This window comes from Mytilus galloprovincialis, chromosome 10, assembly GCF_965363235.1.
Source record: "Mytilus galloprovincialis chromosome 10, xbMytGall1.hap1.1, whole genome shotgun sequence".
NCBI lineage: Eukaryota > Metazoa > Mollusca > Bivalvia > Mytilida > Mytilidae > Mytilus > Mytilus galloprovincialis.
Window position 1 is genome coordinate 10,141,663 of NC_134847.1, and position 24,023 is coordinate 10,165,685.

The 24,023-nt window shown below is 31.3% G+C and overlaps 2 protein-coding genes across 3 annotated transcripts in view; both read left to right on the forward strand.

Moving 5' to 3' along the window:
- Positions 1 to 7,072, forward strand: part of LOC143049800 (intersectin-1-like) — a 73,114-nt gene extending 66,042 nt beyond the window's left edge. For both annotated transcript variants that reach the window (XM_076223539.1, XM_076223538.1), the window contains exons 44-45: positions 2,366 to 2,539; positions 3,145 to 7,072. In XM_076223539.1, coding sequence (XP_076079654.1) covers positions 2,366 to 2,539; positions 3,145 to 3,302 — 332 coding nt within the window. In that variant the 3' untranslated portion in view covers positions 3,303 to 7,072. The remainder of the gene's footprint in view (positions 1 to 2,365; positions 2,540 to 3,144) is intronic.
- A 4,492-nt stretch (positions 7,073 to 11,564) lies between these two features.
- LOC143049803 (Golgi-associated PDZ and coiled-coil motif-containing protein-like) lies at positions 11,565 to 23,497 on the forward strand. Its single transcript, XM_076223542.1, has 9 exons — positions 11,565 to 11,821; positions 13,543 to 13,707; positions 14,156 to 14,331; positions 14,956 to 15,121; positions 15,296 to 15,391; positions 16,060 to 16,224; positions 16,708 to 16,799; positions 18,351 to 18,473; positions 20,827 to 23,497. Exons 1-9 carry the CDS (start codon positions 11,609 to 11,611, stop codon positions 20,951 to 20,953), a joined length of 1,323 nt encoding a protein of 440 aa, XP_076079657.1. The 5' UTR covers positions 11,565 to 11,608; the 3' UTR covers positions 20,954 to 23,497.
- Positions 23,498 to 24,023: the final 526 nt, after the last annotated feature.

Consider the following 24,023-nt stretch of genomic DNA (forward strand, 5'->3'; position numbering starts at 1 on the left):
ATCCACCAAAGTTCAGATGAAGTGAATGTAAGAAATTATAGGCAACTGTACAGCCTTTTAACAATGACAGAAAAACCCAGCTGTATATGGTCAGCTATAAAAGGCCCTGACATGCAAAAAAAAGGAACAATTCAATTGAGAAAACTAGTTTGTGAGCACTTAACCCTGCCCCTAACCCTGGACAGTGGTGTAACAGTACAATATATTAAGAACAAACCGTATTGATTTGTATAATGCAGAAACTTAAAAGTGACATTTGATGTATAATCCTTTGTTGGAAGCAATGTAACATTTACCTATTTTAAAATGTGGATTCATTTAATTTTGTGGGTGCCACTTATTTCATGGTTTTAAGAAATTATGGATTTTGATGGATACTTAATTTTTGTCGAGCCTGCAACTTTTGTTGCAGAAAGCTCGACATAGGGATAGTGATCCGGCGGCGGCGGCGGCGGTGTTAGCTAACTTCTTAAAAGCTTTATATTTTAGAAGGTGGAAGACCTGGATGCTTCATACTTTGTATATAGATGCCTCATGTTACGAAGTTTCCGTCAGTCACATGTCCAATGTCCTTGACCTCATTTTCATGGTTCAGTGACCACTTGAAAAAAAAGTTCAGATTTTTTGTAATGTTGAATTCTCTCTTATTATAAGTAATAGGATAACTATATTTGATATGTGCGTACCTTGCAAGGTCCTCATGTCTGTCAGACAGTTTTCACTTGACCTCGACCTCATTTCATGGATCAGTGAACAAGGTTAAGTTTTGGTGGTCAAGTCCGTATCTCAGATACTATAAGCAATAGGGCTTGTATATTCGGTGTATGGAAGGACTGTAAGGTGTACATGTCCAACTGGCAGGTGTCATCTGACCTTGACCTCATTTTCATGGTTCAGTGGTTATAGTTAATTTTTTGTGTTTTGGTCTGTTTTTTTCATACTATATGCAATAGGTCTACTGTATTTGTTGTATGGAATGATTGTAAGGTGTACATGTCTAACGGGCAGATGTCATGTGACCTTGACCTCATTTTCATGGTTCAGTGGTTATAGTTAAATTTTTGTGTTTTGGTCTGTTTTTTTCATACTATATGCAATAGGTCTACTATATTTGTTGTATGGAATGATTGTAAGGTGTACATGTCTAGCGGGCAGATTTCATGTGACCTTGACCTCATTTTCATGGTTCAATGGTCAAAGTTAAGTTTTTGAGTTTTGGTCTATTTATCTAATACTATATGCCATAGGTCAACTATATTTTGTGTATGGAAATATTTTATGATCTTTATGTCAGTAGCGCAGGTTTCTTTTGACCATGACCTCATTTTCACGGTTCATTGCACAGTGTTAATTTTTTGTGTTTTGGTCTATTTTTCTTAAACTATAAGTAATAGGTCAACTATATATGTTGTATAGAAGCATTGTTAGCTGTACATGTCTGCCTGGCATGGTTCATCTGACCTTGACCTCATTTTCATGGTTCATTGGTCTGTGTTTAGTTATCTTGGTTAATGTTAAGTTTATGAGACAGTTGTAATAAAGCTTTATACTTAGGACTATCAACATAATATCAATGATTAGTATAGAAGGCGAGACATTTCAGCGTGTGCACTCTTGTGTTGTTTTGACATATTCAATATACCAGCCTTTAGAATTTTACACCTCATTGAACACTTAAATTACTGGTTAACATATACCATAACCACTAAAAAGGAGTAGGTTCAGTAAGTTTGGCCCCAAAATATAGCAGTTTAAGAAAATTGTGAAAATGTAATCTTTTAGCTATATTTTGGAAAGTAAAATGCCTCTGCTACATAATGATAAATATGAGCTGTTTTTAATATAATGCACAAATATCGCGTTCTAGCATCGTCATGTCATGCTAAATTACTGAAATCTTCCAAATTTTAGCATTTTGGTTAATTTTTTGACGGTTTGACGGTTTCTGTCTAAAATGAAAGTGGCCGCATTCGTGTTCATTCATAATATTGAAATGTAAGTTGTATTTGATGATAATACAAAAAATATATAAAGGTTGAGGATGAACACGGATGTGGCTACTTTCATTTTTGACAAAAACCATCTGAAAAGTGACGTTTTTTGGCATATTTGATAGATTTTTCATATTTAAGCTTGAATCAGAGCGTTTTAAATTACTAAATCAGTTAAAATCTTTCACATAAACTAATCGAATCAATTAAAATAGACACTTAAGTGTTTAAAAAGTGTCCAAAAACTTTCGTTAGATGAACCTGAAATTTGAGGCCAAAATCCGCCCTTACTGGACCTACTCCTTTGTACCTAATGATGAATGATGAATTCTCATTGTGTATCATTTTTATATTTTGCAATTTTGTTATGACAGGAAAAAGTGACCCCTATTGTGAAGTAAGTATGGGAGCCCAGGAACATAAGACTAAAGTCATACCAGCCACACTCAATCCTAAATGGAACCAAAACATGCAGTTTACTATACGTGATGTAGATCAAGATGTTTTATGTATTACTGTGTTTGATAGAGATTTATTTTCTCCAAATGGTAGGTAATTTTTTTAAAGGAAGGGAATTTAATGAGGGGAGATAATCATCATGTGATTATTTTTTTTTCTGGTGGAGATCTATATTCTCCAAATGGAGAGTTTGAGGTAGCAAGTGTTTTAAAGGAAGGGACTGTCATGAGGAGAGGTTATTATAGAGGAATTGTTTTGATAGAGATTTCTTTTCTTCTTATGGTAGGTACTTGTTTAAATGGGGAATGTCATGAAGGGAGACAATAATTGTGTGTATGTAGATTTTTTATGGAAAAAGCATTTGAGCAAAAAGTTTTGACTCAGATAAAAGTTTGGCAGTCAATGTTAGAGAGCTTAAAAGGGTCTTAAATTGTAAAATACTGTAATATATTAAAATACTTGAGAATTTTGTAATTCTTTATAACTATGCAAGTAAAGGTTAAAGTATTGCAATAAAGACTGAAAAATACAATTTACAACTCCATAATTATAATCGTTAAAATGACACATTTCTAAAAATCACATAATTGAATTTCACTTATTTATTGATATTAATAATTTGATTTTAAGATTAATTTTGCTGTATTTTGTTGATGGGTTGCTTTGCATATAACTATTAATATTCATTTTCCAGATTTTCTTGGGAGAACAGAAATCAGAGTGAAAGAAATTTTACAAGAATCAAATGAAAAAAGAGGACCTATTTCTAAACGACTTCTACTGCATGAAATATCATCTGGTGAAGTAGTAGTTAAACTAGATCTACAATTATATGATGGTTTTAATGAATGATGAACAAAGTGTATAGAAACTTTGGATACTGTGTGTGACAGAACAACAGCCCTTGGTGCTTGTAGAAAGATATAATTGAAGACTTTTTTTTTAATTGGGACCATATCTTGAATTTTATATTAAATTTCACAGCTTATCCTTGCCTAATCAAAGCTTTATCGATTTAAAGCAATTTAAAGTGTTTTAGAGGTAATTTCCTAATGCATGTAGAGTTAGACTTTAGTTGGCTTGCCTGCTTTGTTTAAATATTGGGATGACGTTCAATCAAGTTTAGATATAATATATACAGGTTTAACTATGTTTGCAGATGTCAATCTTCATTAAAATGCTTGAGCAAACATTTAAACAAACAAAGCAAGCAACACAACCAAAGTCCTTCTATTCAAGCATTATGAAATTAACTCTAAAAACATGCTATGTTATGTGCTGTTAGTAAATTGGTTTATTTCTTAATCTCTGATAGAAAGTTATGAATGGGTGCTTGTTGAAACTGTATGGAATAATTTATTTATTGGTGCAACTAATGTCTTTGATAAATAATTGTAAAAGGATGAGTTTTTTTTATGAATTATTGCATGGAATATTTTCTTTTCTGGTGCCAATTATGTATTTTATTTATACATATACAATTGATTAAATGATTTTTTAAAGGTGATTATGTTTTAAAGATTCAAATATAGGCCTCAGCAGATTCTATGTTTAAGATTGATTTTTTTAAATTTTAATAAAAGAGTGTTTGATAAATGTACAATTCATGAATTCAGTATATCAACAAAAAAAAAATAAACAGTTAAATCCATAGTTTAATTATTGTGAAAAAATGAGACTTTTCTATGACTGCATTTAGAAAATTTCATTTTTTAAATTTGTACTGTTTGAATGCAGCATTTCCTGGAATTGCACTGATATTGAATCAAATGTATATTTGCGTCACAAAAGTAAGAGTTTATCCAACATGATTTATGGCAACACATTTTAATTCTGTGAATAATGCAAACCAATTCAACATTTTGGTCTAGAAAAATTTTAAAAATTATAAAAATTAAAGAAATAAAAGAAGGGGTGTAGCATTGTACTGTTAAGTCACATGGACAGCAGTTGGAATTATATAGTATGTTTTATGTGACATACAGATTGGACCGAATTATGTACCTTTTAAAAAATTAAGTACTGTTTTCGTTGATTTTCCCAAGCAAATAGGTTTCTATTATATGTGGTTTTACTGATTATGCATAATATCAACCATTTTTCTACCTTTTTAACCACAGAATAGGAAAAATTTAATTTTTGATAAGATCTGTATTTTTAAAGCATTTAAATGTAGTTTTTTTGTACATTAAAAAATCTCTCAGTAAACAATCAGTGCAGTTTAAAGCAGCAGAAAAAGAATTAGATCTGTTTAAAGGTTTTGAGACATTTTGGAAAAATGAAGTTTTGATATGCTATTGAAACTTGATTGGTCATGAATGATTTTAAAAAGTTATGATGGTAAAGTCTAAACTTAAAAGTACAATTAATTGATCATAGTTGATTTAAATATAAAGTACTAGGAATCTCATTAAAGTGTTTGACAACGATAGTCTTCTTTTACAACTAAACTTAATATTGTTGTTTTGGTTTTTTAAAAGGTGAGCATAATATTAAACATGGGAAGAACAAAAAACTGTGTTTATATTTTTGTACTATTAAGTTTTAACAGGTTGTCTTTTTATTGACCTTGGTATAGATTTGACATTTAATAGAGGTTTATGTCCTTTTTTTTTGGCAAATGAAGTCAAATTAAAATGTGCTTTTTCTAATACACTATATTTAAAAATTATAAATCACAGTTTGTGAGATAGACATAAGACTAAGTTTAAAGCAAATTAGATTTGATTTTTACATTCATTTATGATTCTGATATGTGTCTTAAAATATTTTATTATTTTGTAATGAAAACTGTACAAAACCTTGATATACGTATAAGTTTTTAAAAAGAAATATGATGGACTCTTCATCTTTAAAAGTTTTAAGTATTTGATTACTCTAAAGTTTTGATGTAAGAGAGGCACAAATTATAGTAGAATTTCATATTTGTAAATACATGTACATGTAATGATAGAAGAAAATTGGAAAATTATACATAGCCTTTGTTCTTGAGGACAATTGACTAAGCAGACTACATTTTTCAGGTCCTAAATGAGTAATTTTAAGATGATTTATTATTGTGAATAGAATTGTTTACATAAACCTTGTTTGTTTCATAGTGATCATGTTGAAGTAATTGCTGCTTTCGTTTAAGTTTATTAAATGTTTAGAGAAGTCTTTCAGTGCTAAGTTTTGAATTATTCATGTTAAAAATAATAATTATGTCTGTTGTGATGGTAATGTTAATTTTGATGGGAAAATGCAACAAATTTAGGGCATGAATTCCAAAATTGATGGTGTGAAATTATGCAGCGGAGGGCAAATGTCATGCTACAGATATTTAAATGTATAATTTAGCATCAAATTACCTATTAATGCGTACAAATATTCGAATACAATATTATCTTGCATGTCCTTTATGTTGGGTAGATTTGGATTTCAACTAATCAGAAAGTCAAGTACGAGTTTTTTTGTTTGTTTAAATACATCATGTTCAGTATCTTTTCATGAAGCATATATAAAAACCCTTTACCAATACAAATGTATAACATAAAATTTTAGGGTTTTTAATTTTTTTATTTTCCTTTATGTATATAAACCTAATGCTGGTATTTATTTTAAAAAATGAGACCATTACTACTTATATTTTCCTTTATTCAAAGTTGTGAATTGTCAAATTTTCTATATTTTGTCTCAGCTATCTTTCATACATAGTACTCACAATGCAATGTTAAATGGTTTGCAGGTGTGCTATTTTCAATTTGTTGTTTTGTATTCTCAAGTTCATGCTAAAATTGTAAAATAATTGATTGTATCATTGACTTATTTTTAATTATAAATTCTTTGACAATATACATGACATTATCATTATCACTATGTTTTATATCAATACACATCATTTAAAATACCTTTGAAAGGTCCTTATCATTATCTTATTAGTGGTCAACATTAGAAGATCATGATTTCTGTAATTGTTCTCACTGTAAGCTGCAAAAGTTTCATTTCGTTTGGCAGATGTTCCATTGAGCAATTACAATTTCAGTGGTTATTTTAAAAAGTGTTTATAGATAAGTTTTTATAAATAATGTAAGTGCTATTCTTTGATCAAAACAGGCAATACGACTTCCACAAAATTAAAGAATCATGAAACTTTTGTTCACATTAATGAAGAAAACAGTACATCAAAGAGTTTGCTTTTTTCTTAACTCTTTTTGTACTAAAACAACTTATAACATCATTTCATACTGAAATATTTGCCAATGGGCATTATGAAAACAACAATTAGTCAATTATTTATATACATAGTTAAAGTCATAACGTTCATTTTAGTTAATTAAGTCATTAAACAAATTCCTGAGTTTATTTATACATCCATCTGTGTGGTAACATGTTGTATGCTTTCAAAATTGTTTATAGTTACTGGGGCCTAGAATACAAATTCAGTACTTTGGTGGAAACCCAATTTTTACCCACAAATATCTTCAGCTAGTTTAGGTCAACAAAAATCCATGTCATCAAGTGGTTGAAATTTGATGTGAAAATTATGTGCAATATATATGTATATAAAGGTTTTATTGAATTTTTAGATCATCACAAATATTTTATAAAACTTCTATGAATGAAATAAAATGGTAAAATATTTATGAATTATTTGTTATTTTCTTATCTTATTGTTGCCTTATTTGTATCCTGAATTTAAACAAAAATCTGTTAACAGTTATCAAAGGTACAAGGATTATAATTAAGTACACCAGACACGTGTTTCGTCTACATAAGACTCATCAGTGACTCTCATATCGAAATATTTATGAAGCCAAACAAGTACAAAGTTAAAGAGCATTGAGGATCCAAAATTGCAAAAAAGTTGTGCCAAATACGGCTAAGGTAATTTATGCCTGGGATAAGAAAATCCTTAGTTTTTCGAAAAATTCAATGTTTTGTAAACAGGAAATTTATTTTAAAAAAAATTGACCACATTATTGATATTCATGTCAACACCGAAGTGTTGACTACTGGGCTGGTGATAGCCTCGGGGACGAAATGTCCACCAGCAGTGGCATCGACCCAGTGGTGTAAATAGTTATCAAAGGTATCAGGATTATAATTAAGTACGCCAGACGTAAGGTAATCTATGCCTGGGATAAGAAAATCCTTAGTTAAGTCATAGTTAGAATTTAGAATGGAAATGGGGAATGTGTCAAAGAGACAAGAACCTGACCAAATAGCAGAAAACAGGGGAAGGCCACTTATGGGTCTTTAACACAGCTAGAAATCCTGCACCAGGAGGAAGTCTTCAGCTGTTCCCTGAACAAAATCTGTATTAGTTTAATGAAAATGGACGTCACACCAAACTGAAAAACATATAAATTAACTCCTTACCGTAGTTCGATTAAATAAAACACATAAGACATACCAAAGACGAGAGGCTCCTGACTTGGGATAGGTGCAAAAATGTGGCAGGTTAAGCATGTTCTTTTAGTAGTTTTAAATTTTCCACAAGTTTAGCAGAGTTAAATGATTTACGATTCCAGTTTTATGTGGGCTTTTCACATTGATATAATACAATTTAACGAAAGAAATATTGTTTCAACCTGGAGACATTTAAGATATATGCAGTCGCTGCTGAAATATTTCTACATAGACATGAAAATTAAAATTTGAAATTGGGAAGCTGAAATCATGTTTTTATCTTAAAGTTGTGTACTCAACTGACCCTCATTGTCAATTTCGAGAAGTAATTCAAGACTGAATCTGTTGTATAATTTGTTTTAGTACTGTGTGGGATAGATCAGTTCAACATAAGCAACAAACTTTAGATTTATTTAGTGTTTGAAAAAAAAGTTTTATCACAATGAAACTGAACTCCGAAGAAAATTCAAAACGGAAATCCCGCACATGGAGGTGGGTTTCAGCTGTCCCCAAAATAAAAATGTGCACTTAAAATGGACGTCATACTAAACTCCAAAACATATAACTAATCTAAAATTAAAAAAACAAACAAGACTAACAAAAACCAGAGCCTCCTGACTTGGGGCAAGCGCAAAAAATGCACCGGGGTTTAACATGTTCTGTGAGATCTCAACCCTCCCCTTATACCTCTATAGAATAAAGAAACACACGGCAATACACACAGTTAAACTTAGTTTAAAAGAAGTTCAAGTCTAACAAGATATCGTTTTCTGCATTTGGCTTTCTTTTTCATGAAACAAAGTAAGAACAATTATTTTAAGTTAAAACGGAAAATATTTTTGTACAGGATAGAAAAAAATTGTTTTATACCATTGCAAGAGAAAAGTGATTTAGATAGTATGTTGCCTAACAGATCTTTGAATTTTTAAGTATCCATATTTGATCCACATTGTCCGGCCTAGATTAAGTAGTGTCACAATTACTCTGAAGCAGCCTTTGATTGCTAATAAAATAAATGTAAATAGTTTAGAAAGAGCTCGGGGTGTTTTTTTGTTTAACTTTGTAAACATTGATTTAATCAGATTATTTAGGATTCACTCTTTGGTGAGTAGCCAGGGGTATTTTGAATGGTAAACGGACAGAAAGTCACAGGACAAAAAGTCACAGGACATAAAGTCACAAATTTGGTAGGACAAAAAGTCACAAATAATTTGTTGACAATTGTTTGAATATATAAGAGAAATATCTTGAAATATTTACTTTTTAATACATATATTCATATCAAAGTTTAGGAAATGTGTCATTATACTTGAAAAATCAAGATTTATTTAATTTTAATCATATAAAAGATATATATCTTGGCACCATGAAGCCATTTAAGTGCCAAGCCACTTTGAGATTTTGTTTTTTTAACAATTATTTGATCATCTTTGATATTTTTTTGATAAATTGTGTTTACAAAGTTGGTTTATATACAATAGTTCAAGAAAAGTACAAAAATATTTTTGTAGAAATAAGCGGTTTTTCTTCAAAGAAAATAATCAGAAAAAATAAATTGTGACTTTTTGTCAGTGACTTTTTGTCTGTGACTTTTTGTCCTGTGACTTTCTGTCCTACATTCTTTTGAGTTTCCGGTTGAATTATAAATATTCAATTCATTTATCAATTTAGCATTTATGTCCTTGTAATGTGACATACACAGAAACACGATGTTGTTAATAGCTAGCGGGACAACACAATATTTGTCATGGAAGTATGACAGGTTATTAGCAACATTTAAGTCTTTCAAGTTCAATGTACCTTGTGTAGTTAGTATTCATATGTCCATTTAGTATTCAAATTCCAATTTGTATCGGGAGGTTTGGCATGCCGCAAAACCAGGTTCAAACCATCATTTTTTTCTTCTTAAAATGTCCTGTACCAAGTCAGGAAAATTACCATTGTTATATTATAGTTTGTTTTTGTGTGTTTTACATTTTAATGTTGTATTTCTGTTGTGTCGTAGTTCTCCTCTTATATTTAATGCGTAACGTTTCACTCAGTTAGTTTGTAACTCGGTCATTAAATGTAACTATTATTTTTTTCTAGATTTAAGTCAATATTAAATTAGAATAATTCAACTTGCACAAAAACAACACCAAATGGTTTGGGTCTAAACTAAATATGGACAATTTACGTTCGGAACTGTTAATTATCTAGCAGTTTGTTGAAAGTTATTTTGGTGGGAAAAGGGTGATGGGTAATGGCTTCTTAGATGTTAGATACAACATCAAATATCGATGATAAAACAGATATCTTTTAGTATATATACCTAATCACGGTTTCAAGGTGGTGGGGCAAATGAGGTGTACATCTCCCATTGATTGAAAAATATAAAGTTTTCACGGTATCATTTAATCGTTCAAAATCATTTTTATCATTTTACTACTGGAAGTATTGAACGACATTGGCTGGCTTTTTAGCCCTCGCATGGTCGGCTTGTGCCGGAGGCAATTGTTCAGTAGTATTTAAACATTTTCTGCGGTTGGTCTGGAACATATGGCACCTACATCAAACATGATGATTTCAACAACATAAACATGTATTAGTTTACTCCGTTAGGTGCCATTTTGAACTCCTTAAAACAAACAGTATCCAAACATTGATCATATGCCACATACAAAAACATAAGGCAGCAACCATTTGATTTTCTGGGGGGGGGCTATGGTTTTTTTTGGAAAAAAAAGTTTGTTTCCAGTTTTTGGAGAAAAAAATAATTTGTTTTTGATTCTGAGAAAAAAAAATGTTTGTTTCACCCTCAGCGGCCACTATATGTAATGCTAAAATTGAAAGAAAAAAATTGTTTTCAACTTGTCGCGAAAAAAATAGATTGTTTTTCGCCGCAGGCGAAAAAAAAAGTTTGCACAGAAAAAAAAACCATAGCCCCCCCCCAGAAAATCAAATGGTTGCTGCCTAATCGGACTGCTATCAAACAAATAACAATTACTTTGTTTTCCATTATGAATAATTACATCGGAGCGGAAAACAAATTGTTTAGAAATGATTTATGAACTTATAACAGCTTTGTATGGATAAGAGGAAGAACGTATCGAATAAGTGAAAATAAAGTAAATGTTAAAAAATACATGTTTGAAAAAAATCTTAACAAACAAAATCAGCACCGAGCAATATGCAACAACATAATTGTTCAGTATAGGTTCTTATGTTTGGTTTCGTCTAGTGCATGTGTGAATATAGGTGCCATGAATGTATTCGATGATTTATATTGTGATTCTATTGTCATTGCTGTATAAGAGACAAATTTAGACTTGGACCCCTCAATAAAATCACCTTGTTCTATATGAAATATGTAATATTCACATTTATCTAGACAGGCGAACCAGTCTAAGACATATTATACAAAGAATTTTGCAAATATAAAATAAAAGGCACGGAAAAATGCTGAAAAAAACTCATTATTAAAATAAGAAAAACAATTAATGAATATTTCAAATATGAATACAATCAAGGATTTGTATATCACTATACAAATCCTTGATACAATAAAGTAAAACTAACTTTTAAAAGAAATAAGTTAAATTTTATCTTTTTGAATTTGCCGCTAAAAAAACTTATTTTTCCGGAAATTTTCCCGTTAGATGACGTGTGACATTTTGGTTTTTATTCATTTGATTCATTTGAGCGTTTGTAATTAAATAAATTTCGTCGTCTCCTATCATGAACTAATTAGACCTTGAAGGAAAAAAATTAATGTTTGTCGCCTAACCAAAATGACAGCTACTTTATCGTTTCGGTGGTTAGAACTTTTAGAAAAGGAATTTGACAAAGCGTTTGTAGATCTTGATCTATTGCTTGGTGATATTGACCCTGACCAATGTGAATTAACATTTGAGGGCCGGCAAAAGATGACAGCCCTCAGTGCTGCATTTGCCCAGCTCTGTCACAAAGCTCAAACAGTGTTCCAATCAAATGCAAAACTTGAAGTAAGACTTTCTATAGAAAACATTTTTCCATCCATGTTTGAAAACTTTGAAACCAAGAGTTGTCAATAACTTTTGTAAATAAAAATACTTCATTTTATTTCTCAATCTATATATACAATAATTTGCATTATCATGTTACACACATGTAGGGTTCATAAGCCAGTTCCAAAACTACAAACATGTAGTTGAATCTTTCATGTCATATCAGTTTCCTTGTGACCAAAATCTATGCATTGTCACTTCCAACTCTTATTGAGAAACAGGCGATAAAGTGAAGCTACTCAAAATATTTGGGAAATTAAAACCTAAACAAACTACAGTTGTATGGGGGTTGGGATTACATTCTTGCTGAACATAAAATATTCCTAAACTACCCTGCAGATGGACGATCAAGAAAATTGTTGAAACTTTGATAGTGCAGGGGTTCAGACGTCTAGTAAATAAACTCATCATAGATACCAGGATTGAAATTTTGTATTTGAGCCCGCACTGCTTTGCTTCAATAGTTTCATCCCGAAGTGCTTTTTCTCTTCAAAAGACTCATAAAAAATTACGCCATTAAAGTGTACATAATTAATGATCTCTTGAATGAAGAAATAACGTATTATAGTCCTGTAATATGAGGCAGGCATTACCTGTGAATGGGGACGAAGTCTGTATGAATTATTTTTTCTGTAACTTAAAAATTTGTTAAAAAAAGAAATACCGTAACATTTTTGATTTTGGTTTTGTTGTTAGGGATTTTACTTGTGACATTATTTTAGTTATGGCGTCATGTTCAATGTAAACAAAGAAACTCAAAGCAATGCATCAGGTAACCTTAATTCATATCAAAGACAAAGAATTATTTAAAATGAAATATTGGTATTGTGTTCCTTGAGTTCCTATATTTTACTAGACTACTCTAAGTCTCACGACAACGAGACTGGAAGAAGGAAGTACAAATGTAGATTTCTGTGTTCTGCCCAAATGCGGGAATGATAAAAACTCATGATAAAATTTATTGATTTTTCTACTGTAATTATGTTTTCTGGAACTGTGGGTCCATTCATCCCTTTATCTGTGTGTCCCCCTTCAGGTTAAAGTTTTTGGTGAAGGTTGTTTTTGATGCAGTTAACAAGTTAAAGGCCAATCAACTTGAAACTTAGTACACTTGTTCCCTATGCTATGATCTTTCTAATTTTAATGCCAAATTAGAGTTTTGATTCCAATGTCACTGTCCACTAACAATGACTAAACACAGAAAATAATAGAGCAAGTGGGGTATCCCTGTACTATGTACTCATTCTTCATGTTCTTGTTTATCGAACATTTTTGTTTAACTTTCAATACTGAACCACGAACAAATTAAAATATCTGATAGAAATGTTGAATGCGAATGAAATGGACCTACAAAGTAAAACTGCCAAGCATTGCGCAGATGCCTCATCACTTCTTCCAACTATAGATGTCTTTTATAAGAATCAGATTTCTTTTAGGGAGGTGTAGCCCTTGTACATGTATTAAACAAGGAGGCCTAATCTGATCGCAATACATAAAGTATTTTTAAATGTACAGGAATTATCATCTACTCATCTCTTCATCATACATGGTATAATTGCAGGATGCTATTCTATTTATAGAAGTACAATGCATACAATCAATAATTTCAGATAGTCTTCAGACTTGACCTTCATGACTTAATTTGACATGACTAAGATCAATTTTATTTTAATTTCCAGGCACAGCTAGTAGATATGAGATCAGACATGATAGAAATGAAATCCTCTAAAGCTCTGGTTGACAAAGAACTCCATAATGTCTTATTACAACTCCATTCACTACAGTTACAGAAACAGGCAGATAAAGGCATAGAGGCTGATTCTACAAGTATAATGAAAAAACTGGTGAGAAAAACCTTTTGGAGAACATATATGATGTTCCTTGGCATTTTCTGTTTTTTTGCTGTGCATTTACTGATTTTGTGTCATAAAAGGATATTCAATATTATCCTATCTTTTCTATAATTTGTAACTAGTTGAAATAAATGTAAGATGTCAAAACTGTCAAATATTTGTTTTGCTTATGTTTATGTGGCCTGTAATGAAGTTGTGACCCATACAATTTGTAAATAGGTTAGTGTGACCTATATATGGAAGGAATGCAACATGTGCAATGTTTTAATATATCTTCAATGTTTCTTTAAACTGAAAGGAGTATAATGAGCCTAATAATGATATCAAAATTGAAATTTTAGTTTTTATTTGGCAAAACTTACTCTGTTGTAAATTTAGCAATAATAAAAACATTGCAAAACATTCTGAATTAAAAGTTTTCAATGTTTTATAATTTTAGGAAGATGAATTACAGGCACAAAAAGCAGAATTTTTAAACATGGCAAAATTAGAGGCAGAAGTAAAAGAATTAAGGAAAGAAAATACTGAACTACGTCAATATGTTTTAGCTCTGCAGGGAGAAGTTTATGGTGCAAGACTTGCCGCTAAGTATTTAGACAAAGAATTAGCTGGAAGGTAAATACTCATTGAAACAGAAGTATAAGTTTAAAGATGAGTTTTTAAGCACCTATACAAGAAAGAAGCTTTCAGGGGATTGTCAGTGCCCATTTTATGTGCCCAGTTATATTGATGGAGGAAACCTGATAACCTTGATAGAGTCATAACCTCTGCCAGATAACTGGCAATCCAGGTCAATTAAGTTAAGTGTCACAAGCTCAGTATAGACATGCTACATTGCTAGCTGATTTCTGTAGATGAACTACTTAACCCATTTAGCCACTGTGGCCTCTTCAGAGCAATGAAAGTTTTTACCTTATGCTGGTAGACCCACTTTGCAGAGCTTCATAAAAATATATATTGATAATTTATTTTTGTCTTTGATAGGCTGTACAGTGAACTATAGTTGTTAATTTCTTTTTGTCTTTGATAGGCTGTACAGTGAACTATAGTTGTTAATTTCTTTTTGTCTTTGATAGGCTGTACAGTGAACTATAGTTGTTAATTTCTTTTTGATTTGTTCTCTTCTGAAGAGTTGTCTCATTGGCAATTGCAATACATCTTCTTTTTATATGAAATATTTGCCATTATATGTTAAATAAACCACAAACAATAATTTATGATGTCTCTTATGTTTTGTAGAATTCAGCAGATCCAGTTGTTAGGTCGAGACATGAGAGGAGCAGAGCATGACAAGCTTTGGAACCAGTTAGAAGCAGAAATCCATTTACACAGACACAAAACAGTAATACGAGCATGTCGTGGACGGAATAACTGGAAGAAAAAATTACCTGTTCCAGCCGGCCATGTAAGTTTTATAATATTTATGAGATAAACCTGTGTTTTTGGGAACTCTATAACAATGTTGTCAAACTTTCAATAGAATTCAGTGAATTAATCATACCGGTATGAAAAATCTTCACATACATTTAACTGAATTACATTGTGCTATAAAATTTCAACATTGTTCTTAATTTTGCAGGACTTTAAATCGTTAAGAAAACAGCATGGTTTGGGAGATGTGAGGAAGGTCCTTATACAGAAAGGTGCTGATGATGGACTAGGTTTGTCAATAACTGTAAGTAAATATTTTAGGAAATAATACATTGCAATTTTTTTGTAATAATGAATTTTCATTTTCTATTCTGGTATACTACAGTCATTTTCTGATATAATGAGGATTTTTGTGGTGTATGATCAAATTCAAACGTATAATGGACACACCATTCTCACTTTTGCAAAAGGACTTATGGAATAACTTATCTAAAAAATCTAATATAGAAAAATGATCAATGAGTGACCAAACAACATGTAAACTGACAAGTGTAGCTGTTAGCACATGATTAAATTGTCAGTGTTCTTCTGTCACAAGTTGAATAATTTTATACATATTAGTTCTTTGACAAGTTGTTCCTCTTATTACATTGACAGTTGGCTTTTTAATGGCACTAATAAGTAAATTACAACAAACTATATCTTTTTCTGCATATTCACATTTTCTCTACAATGTCTTGACATCACCCAATGTATAAAATCAGATGAAATTAGATGAAATTGTCCAATTTATTTTGACGTGAAATAATCTGATTGGTTTTAACATGTGAAATTATCCAATTTATTTTCACATGTGTAATTACCAGTTTATATTTAAAGTTCTAGTTCTGTGAAATCACAGTATTTCATTGCAACCAATGTAATCAACATTTTTAACATTAAGATTGATAAAAAATAAATCTGTTATTACAGGGTGGTAAAGAGCATGGTGTTCCAATCTTGATATCAGAAATCCATGAAGGTCAGCCTGCCGATAGATGTGAGAACCTGTACGTAGGAGATGCTATACTATCAGTTAATAGCATTGATCTGAGGAACGCCAAACACGCAGAGGCTGTACAAGTCTTATCACAACAGGTTTGTATAAACTCTAAATTACTCATCAGAGGTTTATTTTGATGTTATAAAACAACCACATAAAAGTTAATATTCAGCAAGCACTTTCAGAACTCAGTTTACATTGAAAGGAATATATGTACTACTTTGTGTAGTATACAACTTAGCGTTTGTCTCCCTTAATTTATACCGAGGCGATTTATATGTTGAACTTATGTAAGTCTTTTGTTTTCTACATTAAGATAGAAGAATTAGAACAAGATGAAATTTTTATCTCACTTGTTTTCAATTTTTAGTCAGGAGAAACAAGAGGTAGTTTTTGTCTCCCTTATTTTCTATTTTTAGATAGGAGATATAGAATTAGATGTGTTGTTTGTCACCCTTGTTTCTATTTTTAGACAGGAGATATAGAACTAGAAGTTATGTTTGTCTCCCTTGTTTCTATTTATAGACAGGAGATATAGAACTAGAAGCTATGTTCATCTCCCTTGTTTCTATTTTTAGACAGGAGATATAGAACTAGAAGTTATGTTTGTCTCCCCCGATGAAGATAGTGATGACGAGAATCATGAATATGAAGATGAAAATGGTTTTAGGTAAAGTTGATATAAAATACCAATATCATATAAAAAAGAAGAAGTGGTATGATTGCCAATGCGACAACTCTTCACAAGAGACAAAATGACACAGAAATTAACAAGTATATGTCACCATACAGCCCTCAACAATAAGCAAAGCCCATACTGCATAGTCAGCTAAGAAGCCATAAAATGACAGTAGTGAAACAATTCAAATGAGAAAACTAATGGTTTAATTTTTTACCAAAAATAAACAAAAATTAAATATGTAGCACAGCAACAAATGACAAATACTGAGTAACAGACTCCTGACTTGGGACAGACACATAAATATAGAATGTGGCTCGGTTAAACGTGTTACCAGGATACCAATTTTCCCCCTAGGCTTTGACAGTGGTGTAATAGTACAATCTACGAAGGAACTATGAAAATCAGTGGAAAAAAAACTGAACTCATCAGATGGATACAAATAGAAATACATCTAACAACAAGAGGCTGTCACAACGACAGCAAACCGGATTTATTAACATTTATTTGTGTCCTGGCAATATCACAAGAACCATAACTGATGAATGCTGAAAGTGAAAATCGTCAATATCAAATTTGACCTCCATTTTGTAGTCAGAATCAACATATTAAAATTTGAAATGCTTAGATTGAATGGTTCATTAGTAAATGCAACAACGTGAATGGAAACGCCATTTTACGATCTTTCAAGAACCATAACTCCTGAACGGTAAAAGTCAAAATCGTCATTATTGAACTTGACCTCCATTTTGTCATCGGTAACAACATATTAAAATTTGGGAAGCTTTGGTAGAACAGTTCATGCGTAAATGCACGGACACGACTGAAAACTCCATTTTTCAATCTTTCAAGAACCATAACTCCTGAACCGTAAAAGTCAAAATCGTCATTATTGAACTTGACCTCCATTTTGTCATCGGTAACAACATATTAAAATTTGGGAAGCTTTGGTAGAACAGTTCATGCTTAAATGAACGGCCACGACTGGAAACTCCATTTTTCAATCTTTCAAGAACCATAACTCCTGAACGGTAAAAGTCAAAATTGCCATTATTGAACTTGACCTTCATTTAGTTGTCAGTAACAACATATTAAAATTTTAAAAGCTTTGGTTGAACGGTTCATGAGTTAATGCACGGACAACATTTGATTGCCGCCCGCCCGACAGCCCGGCCGCCCGCCCGCCTGCCCGCCGTACATCCCCAAATCAATAACTGACATTTTTGTCACAAAAATCCAGTTAAAAACACAGAGTGCACCTGGCCAGGAACTTGTTCATTCCAAAAAACAAACAGATGCCAAGTACAGATCTGAGATTACTTACAACTACCGGGTAGTTCAAAGCCAATAAATCAAGCAGTCACTTCATGTTTTCTGATACTTCGACTTACACATGTGATCAGCTAAGCACACAATATAATTAATTTTATTGATAAACATAAAATCAGATGGAATGAATTAAATTGAACACAAATTTCAGAAACAAATGCACATTCAGTGTACTGATCAAATTTTTTGGTAACTTTTCAATTTTGTTTGCAGGTACAGAATATATGATGATGAAGTTTTAAGTACAGCAAGTGAGACAGACAAGCCAGATAACTCTACTCATAAAACCAAAACTAACAGTTCTGATCAAATGTCAACAAACTCTAGTCCTCTCAGGTAAGGGGAGATCACTCTACTCATAAAACCAAAACTAACAGTTCTGATCAAATGTCAACAAATTCTAGTCCTCTCAGGTAAGGCCAGAAAACTCTACTCATAAAACCAAAACTAACAGTTCTGATCAAATGTCAACAAACTCTAGTCCTCTCAGGTAAGGGGAGATCACTCTACTCATAAAACCAAAACTAACAGTTCTGATCAAATGTCAACAAACTCTAGTCCTCTCAGGTAAGGGGAGATCACTCTACTCATAAAACCAAAACTAACAGTTCTGATCAAATGTCAACAAATTCTAGTCCTCTCAGGTAAGGGGAGATCACTCTACTCATAAAACCAAAACTAACAGTTCTGATCAAATGTCAACAAACTCTAGTCCTCTCAGGTAAGAGGAGATCACTCTACTCATAAAACCAAAACTTACAGTTCTGATCAAATGTCAACAAATTCTAGACCTCTCAGGTAAGAGGAGATCACTCTACTCATAAAACCAAAACTTACAGTTCTGATCAAATGTCAACAAATTCTAGACCTCTCAGGTAAGGGGAGATCACTCTACTCATAAAACCAAAACTAACAGTTCTGATCAAATGTCAACAAATTCTAGTCCTCTCAGGTAAGAGGAGATCACTCTACTCATAAAACCAAAACTTACAGTTCTGATCAAATGTCAACAAATTCTAGACCTCTCAGGTAAGAGGAGATCACTCTACTCATAAAACCAAAACTTACAGTTCTGATCAAATGTCAACAAATTCTAGTCCTCTCAGGTAAGGGGAGATCACTCTACTCATAAACCCATAACTAACAGTTCTGATCAAATGTCAACAAATTCTAGTCCTCTCAGGTAAGGGGAGATCACTCTACTCATAAAACTAAAACTAACAGTTCTGATCAAATGTCAACAAATTCTAGACCTCTCAGGTAAGAGGAGATCACTCTACTCATAAAACCAAAACTTACAGTTCTGATCAAATGTCAACAAATTCTAGTCCTCTCAGGTAAGGGGAGATCACTCTACTCATAAACCCATAACTAACAGTTCTGCTCAAATGTCAACAAATTCTAGACCTCTCAGGTAAGAGGAGATCACTCTACTCATAAAACCAAAACTTACAGTTCTGATCAAATGTCAACAAATTCTAGACCTCTCAGGTAAGAGGAGATCACTCTACTCATAAAACCAAAACTTACAGTTCTGATCAAATGTCAACAAATTCTAGTCCTCTCAGGTAAGGGGAGATCACTCTACTCATAAAACCAAAACTAACAGTTCTGATCAAATGTCAACAAATTCTAGTCCTCTCAGGTAAGGGGAGATCACTCTACTCATAAAACCAAAACTAACAGTTCTGATCAAATGTCAACAAATTCTAGACCTCTCAGGTAAGGGGAGATCACTCTACTCATAAAACCAAAACTAACAGTTCTGATCAAATGTCAACAAATTCAAGTCCTCTCAGGTAAGGGGAGATCACTGTACTCATAAATCCAAAACAGAGAGTTCTGATCAGATGTCAACAAATTCTAGACCTCTCAGGTAAGGGGAGATCACTCTACTCATAAATCCAGAACTGACAGTTCTTATCAAATGTCAACAAATTCTAGTCATCTCATGTAAGGGGAGATCACTCATAAAACCAAAACTATCAGTTCTGATCAAAAATCAACATATTAACAGTTTTAAACATTAATCAAAAGATTGTGCTACATTTAAGTTAAATGCCAATTTTCCATGTATTGGTATATTTTCATCATCTAAGTAGAGAGATTATCATTATTCTTAAGAATCAACTTTAAAAAAGAGAAAACCTACAACCTGATTTATGCGGAATAAAAAAATGAAAAAAAAATATGGCTGACAGCTATGACTAACGCTGAATTCGCTGATTCAGAATCTAATGCATTATGGGTAATATTTTGATAATTATACACCAAAACGTTATGGTTGGTAAAAAAACATACTTTACAATGGAAATTCAACCAAATGTAACAGTATTTTCATTTGGTGTACGAACAATGAGATTACCAATAGTCCTTTACATTCTGAAAAGGTAAATTAGATGCTCATGACTTGGCAAGTACACTAAACAATGTGGCTGCGCTAAATAAATTTGTGAGTGTTGAACCATACTGCTTTCTTTTGATAGTATTGTGACAGCACAAAAATCATCACACAGTTGATAGAATTATGACAAACAATTTTAATCAAATTCTAAAAAAAATATTTGTACTTATTCTCTATATAATGTGTGACAAAGATTTAAAATTGTCCGTATATTCCAGATTTTGAATTTCCATATTGAGCAAATGATCACATGACATTCAACTTTGTACCTCTTTCTAATTTCAGATCACCTGGAGCGACAGGAAGTAGTAGCAACAGTCCTAGCAAGAGAATTGATGTAGGAACGTTCCATACAAACAACATACAGGACTCAAACAAAACAGAAGAATCTCCAGCGTTTGATTACAGATAATCAAAAATAACATTGTTAAGTTATCCATTATATTACACATTAATAGTTTTATTAATGATATATATCAGATTTTATCAGTTTTTGTTATTATTTATGACTGTAGATTGTAATTGTTGCAAAGATAAGGCCACTTAAAACTGCTCTCATTTTCTCATTACATAACTAAATTTCTTGCCAAGGCCTCAGGAATAAAGAAGACTCAATATTAAGGGTGTGTGGGTGTCTTCATCCATATTTGATTGTAAAACAGTAAATCACTTTTTAAATGAATAGTACATCACTTTTAAATGAAGTCAGTATATTTTGATGCAATTTATGAAATAAAAATTTATGTTATTGTGTCTTTTAAAATTTAATGTTTCCAAAGGTACATTTTTTTTAACTTATTGAGGGGAGGGTTTTCAAAACTTGTACAATTAATAAAGGAATTTACAGGGAATTTTAAGGTTTTTTGTCAAAACTGGAATAAATGATAAGTATTTTCTTTTGCTATTCTTGAAACACTATAAGAAGACTCTCTTCTTGTATATTATTTAAAAATACTTTCTATTCCCGTAATGATATTTTTTTCTATGATCAATACAAAATGTGTATAGTTTTTACACAACCTGTAGCTTGGATACAATCTCTGTGAGCTATAACTAATATAATGTTTTTGAACATATCACAATGTATACTATATTTTAGCAAAGTATCAATAATATCTATAATTTTCCGTTTATACACCCATACGACCCTAGATTGACCTTACATATATCCTCATGCATTGGATATTAAAAAACTGGCCCCAAATTGTTCATTCAGTCCAACAATAGTATTACACAACAAGGATCCAGTATCAATTTACAGAATAATACAGCAATATGCAGTGCAGCAAACTGGATTCCTGTTGTAAAAGTCTACTGCTGTTGCAAACAGCTTGTTAAGTACCAGTTAATAACAATATCCAATGGAATGAGGAAATTTTATCTACAATTTCTGAGAAACTGATAATTATTTTTAAATGGCCTTATAAACTATGATTTGAAAGGACTTAGTGTGTTTTGTAGTCAATACTCATTAAGATGAAGAATTCCTCTAGACAAATGAGTTTACCATATATGAATCATTTCATGATTAAAAACTCTCATTGATATACAAAGGCATAATTAAGCTTGAGAAACAGGAAAAGTTTTCTCTATATTTTGTGCTCATGTTCTACCATATGTTTTTGAGTGGAAGAAGTTGTCATTGCTCATGCATTTTATATTGTTATTCCCTCAAAATAATTCAGACTTCTCAATTCTAATGATTTATCAGACTTTTCATGTACATTTTAGCACCATTTTACTCAATCATACTATATCAAATCAGAAATATACTCCTAAAGGTTTTAATTAGATATTTTGCTGTTACATGTACTTAATATAAAACTTCTGTACCAAGATCCAATTATTAAAAATGTTCAATTTCAGAATTTCCTTATAAATGTAGTGATTAATTTAGATTAACCCTTATAGGGTTGTAGTTTAAAGTTCTTTGGGGCAAAAAAAATTTAGATAAGCCCTTGAAGAGTGCCATGTTTTCAATTATTCATAGGTTTGACTTCTTCTTGTATACTGGTTGTAAATATATATTTAAATTGTTTGTTTATACAAACAAGTCACTGTTTTACTGATTTCAAAGGGACCAATAAGTTACTTTAACTTACATATACCTTAAATTTGTCACTTATTTCATCAGATCACTAAAACATGCTCAGTTAACTGAGTCATGATCATTTTACATCATTAATTTGTTTTTTGGCCATGTTAATTAGTTATTAGATAGGAAATAGAACTTTTTTATTTTTTGTTTAAGAATTTTCAAGTTTTTTATGATTTTTGTTACGTAGAAATGGGTCATTTTTGTTGCTTTATTTTTTGTTGAAATTGTGTTGCCATTTATGATTTATGTTTGAATTGTTATACATGAAATTCTTATAAAAATAACTAATCATTTGTTGAAGACCACTCCATATCAAATATATATATATATATTCTGACTATGACATTTTAGCATCATACTGAACTAATATTAAAATCAAGATTGAGATTGAAATTGAAATTGAGCTTAAACTTGAAATTAAAACTAAATTTAAGGCTAAGTGAACTATAGCTGTTAATTTCTGTTTCATTTGGTCTCTTGTGGAGAGTTGTCTCATTGGCAATCATATCACATCTTCATATTTTTATATCTTACAAAATTCTTTGCAGATAATAATAATTATTATGTAGACTAAGAAACATTTTATTGAGATATCTGTAAAATCTGTATGATAGCTTGGATCTGTTGGAAGTGATCACCCAACATATATCACTGCAATTAATCTGAAAAAAAAATAAACAGAATGCATTAGGAAAACATTTCTAATTTTTTTTTATCAGTGACAGTTCTGAAAATGATATATATATTGAATTTCAATCATTTATGCCATAATAAAAAGCCAGAAAAAAGGATTTCCACTAGGCATATCCCTTATGACTTTTGTATACGTGATTTCATATTTATGAAATCAAAATTCAGAGACTTTTCAAATTAACGCTGTGTTGAAGACCCATTGGTGGCATTCCGCTCTTGTCTGCTCTTTAACATATGAATTTCCATTCTCAATTTTACATGTATGTTTCAAATTGTTGTCTTTGTTTATGTTTAATTCTGTTATATTTCAGGATTTGTTTCATTGTAATATATGCGAGGGTCTTAATTCATTAGTTTTTTAGACAATTTTTTTCTCTATTCTTAATTTATTTTGTCCATTATGCTCTAGTCTTTATTTTTTTTCTCTTTTATTCTGCTCTTTTGACCAATCTCTATTCTGCCAACCCTATCCATGCCACATGAATGTCTAAAAATAAAATTATACAAGAGATGAATGTTTGTATCTGGAAGTCACTGACAATCCAATTTATCTATAGAATTATTGAGTATATAAGTGCATCATCTTATTTTATTTATTTTAGCAATATATTTTGTTACTGCTTAGCTTTTTTCATAGGTTGTTAGTTTATGTGTGGTTTATTTTTTTGCTGTAGAAATTAATGCTTGATTG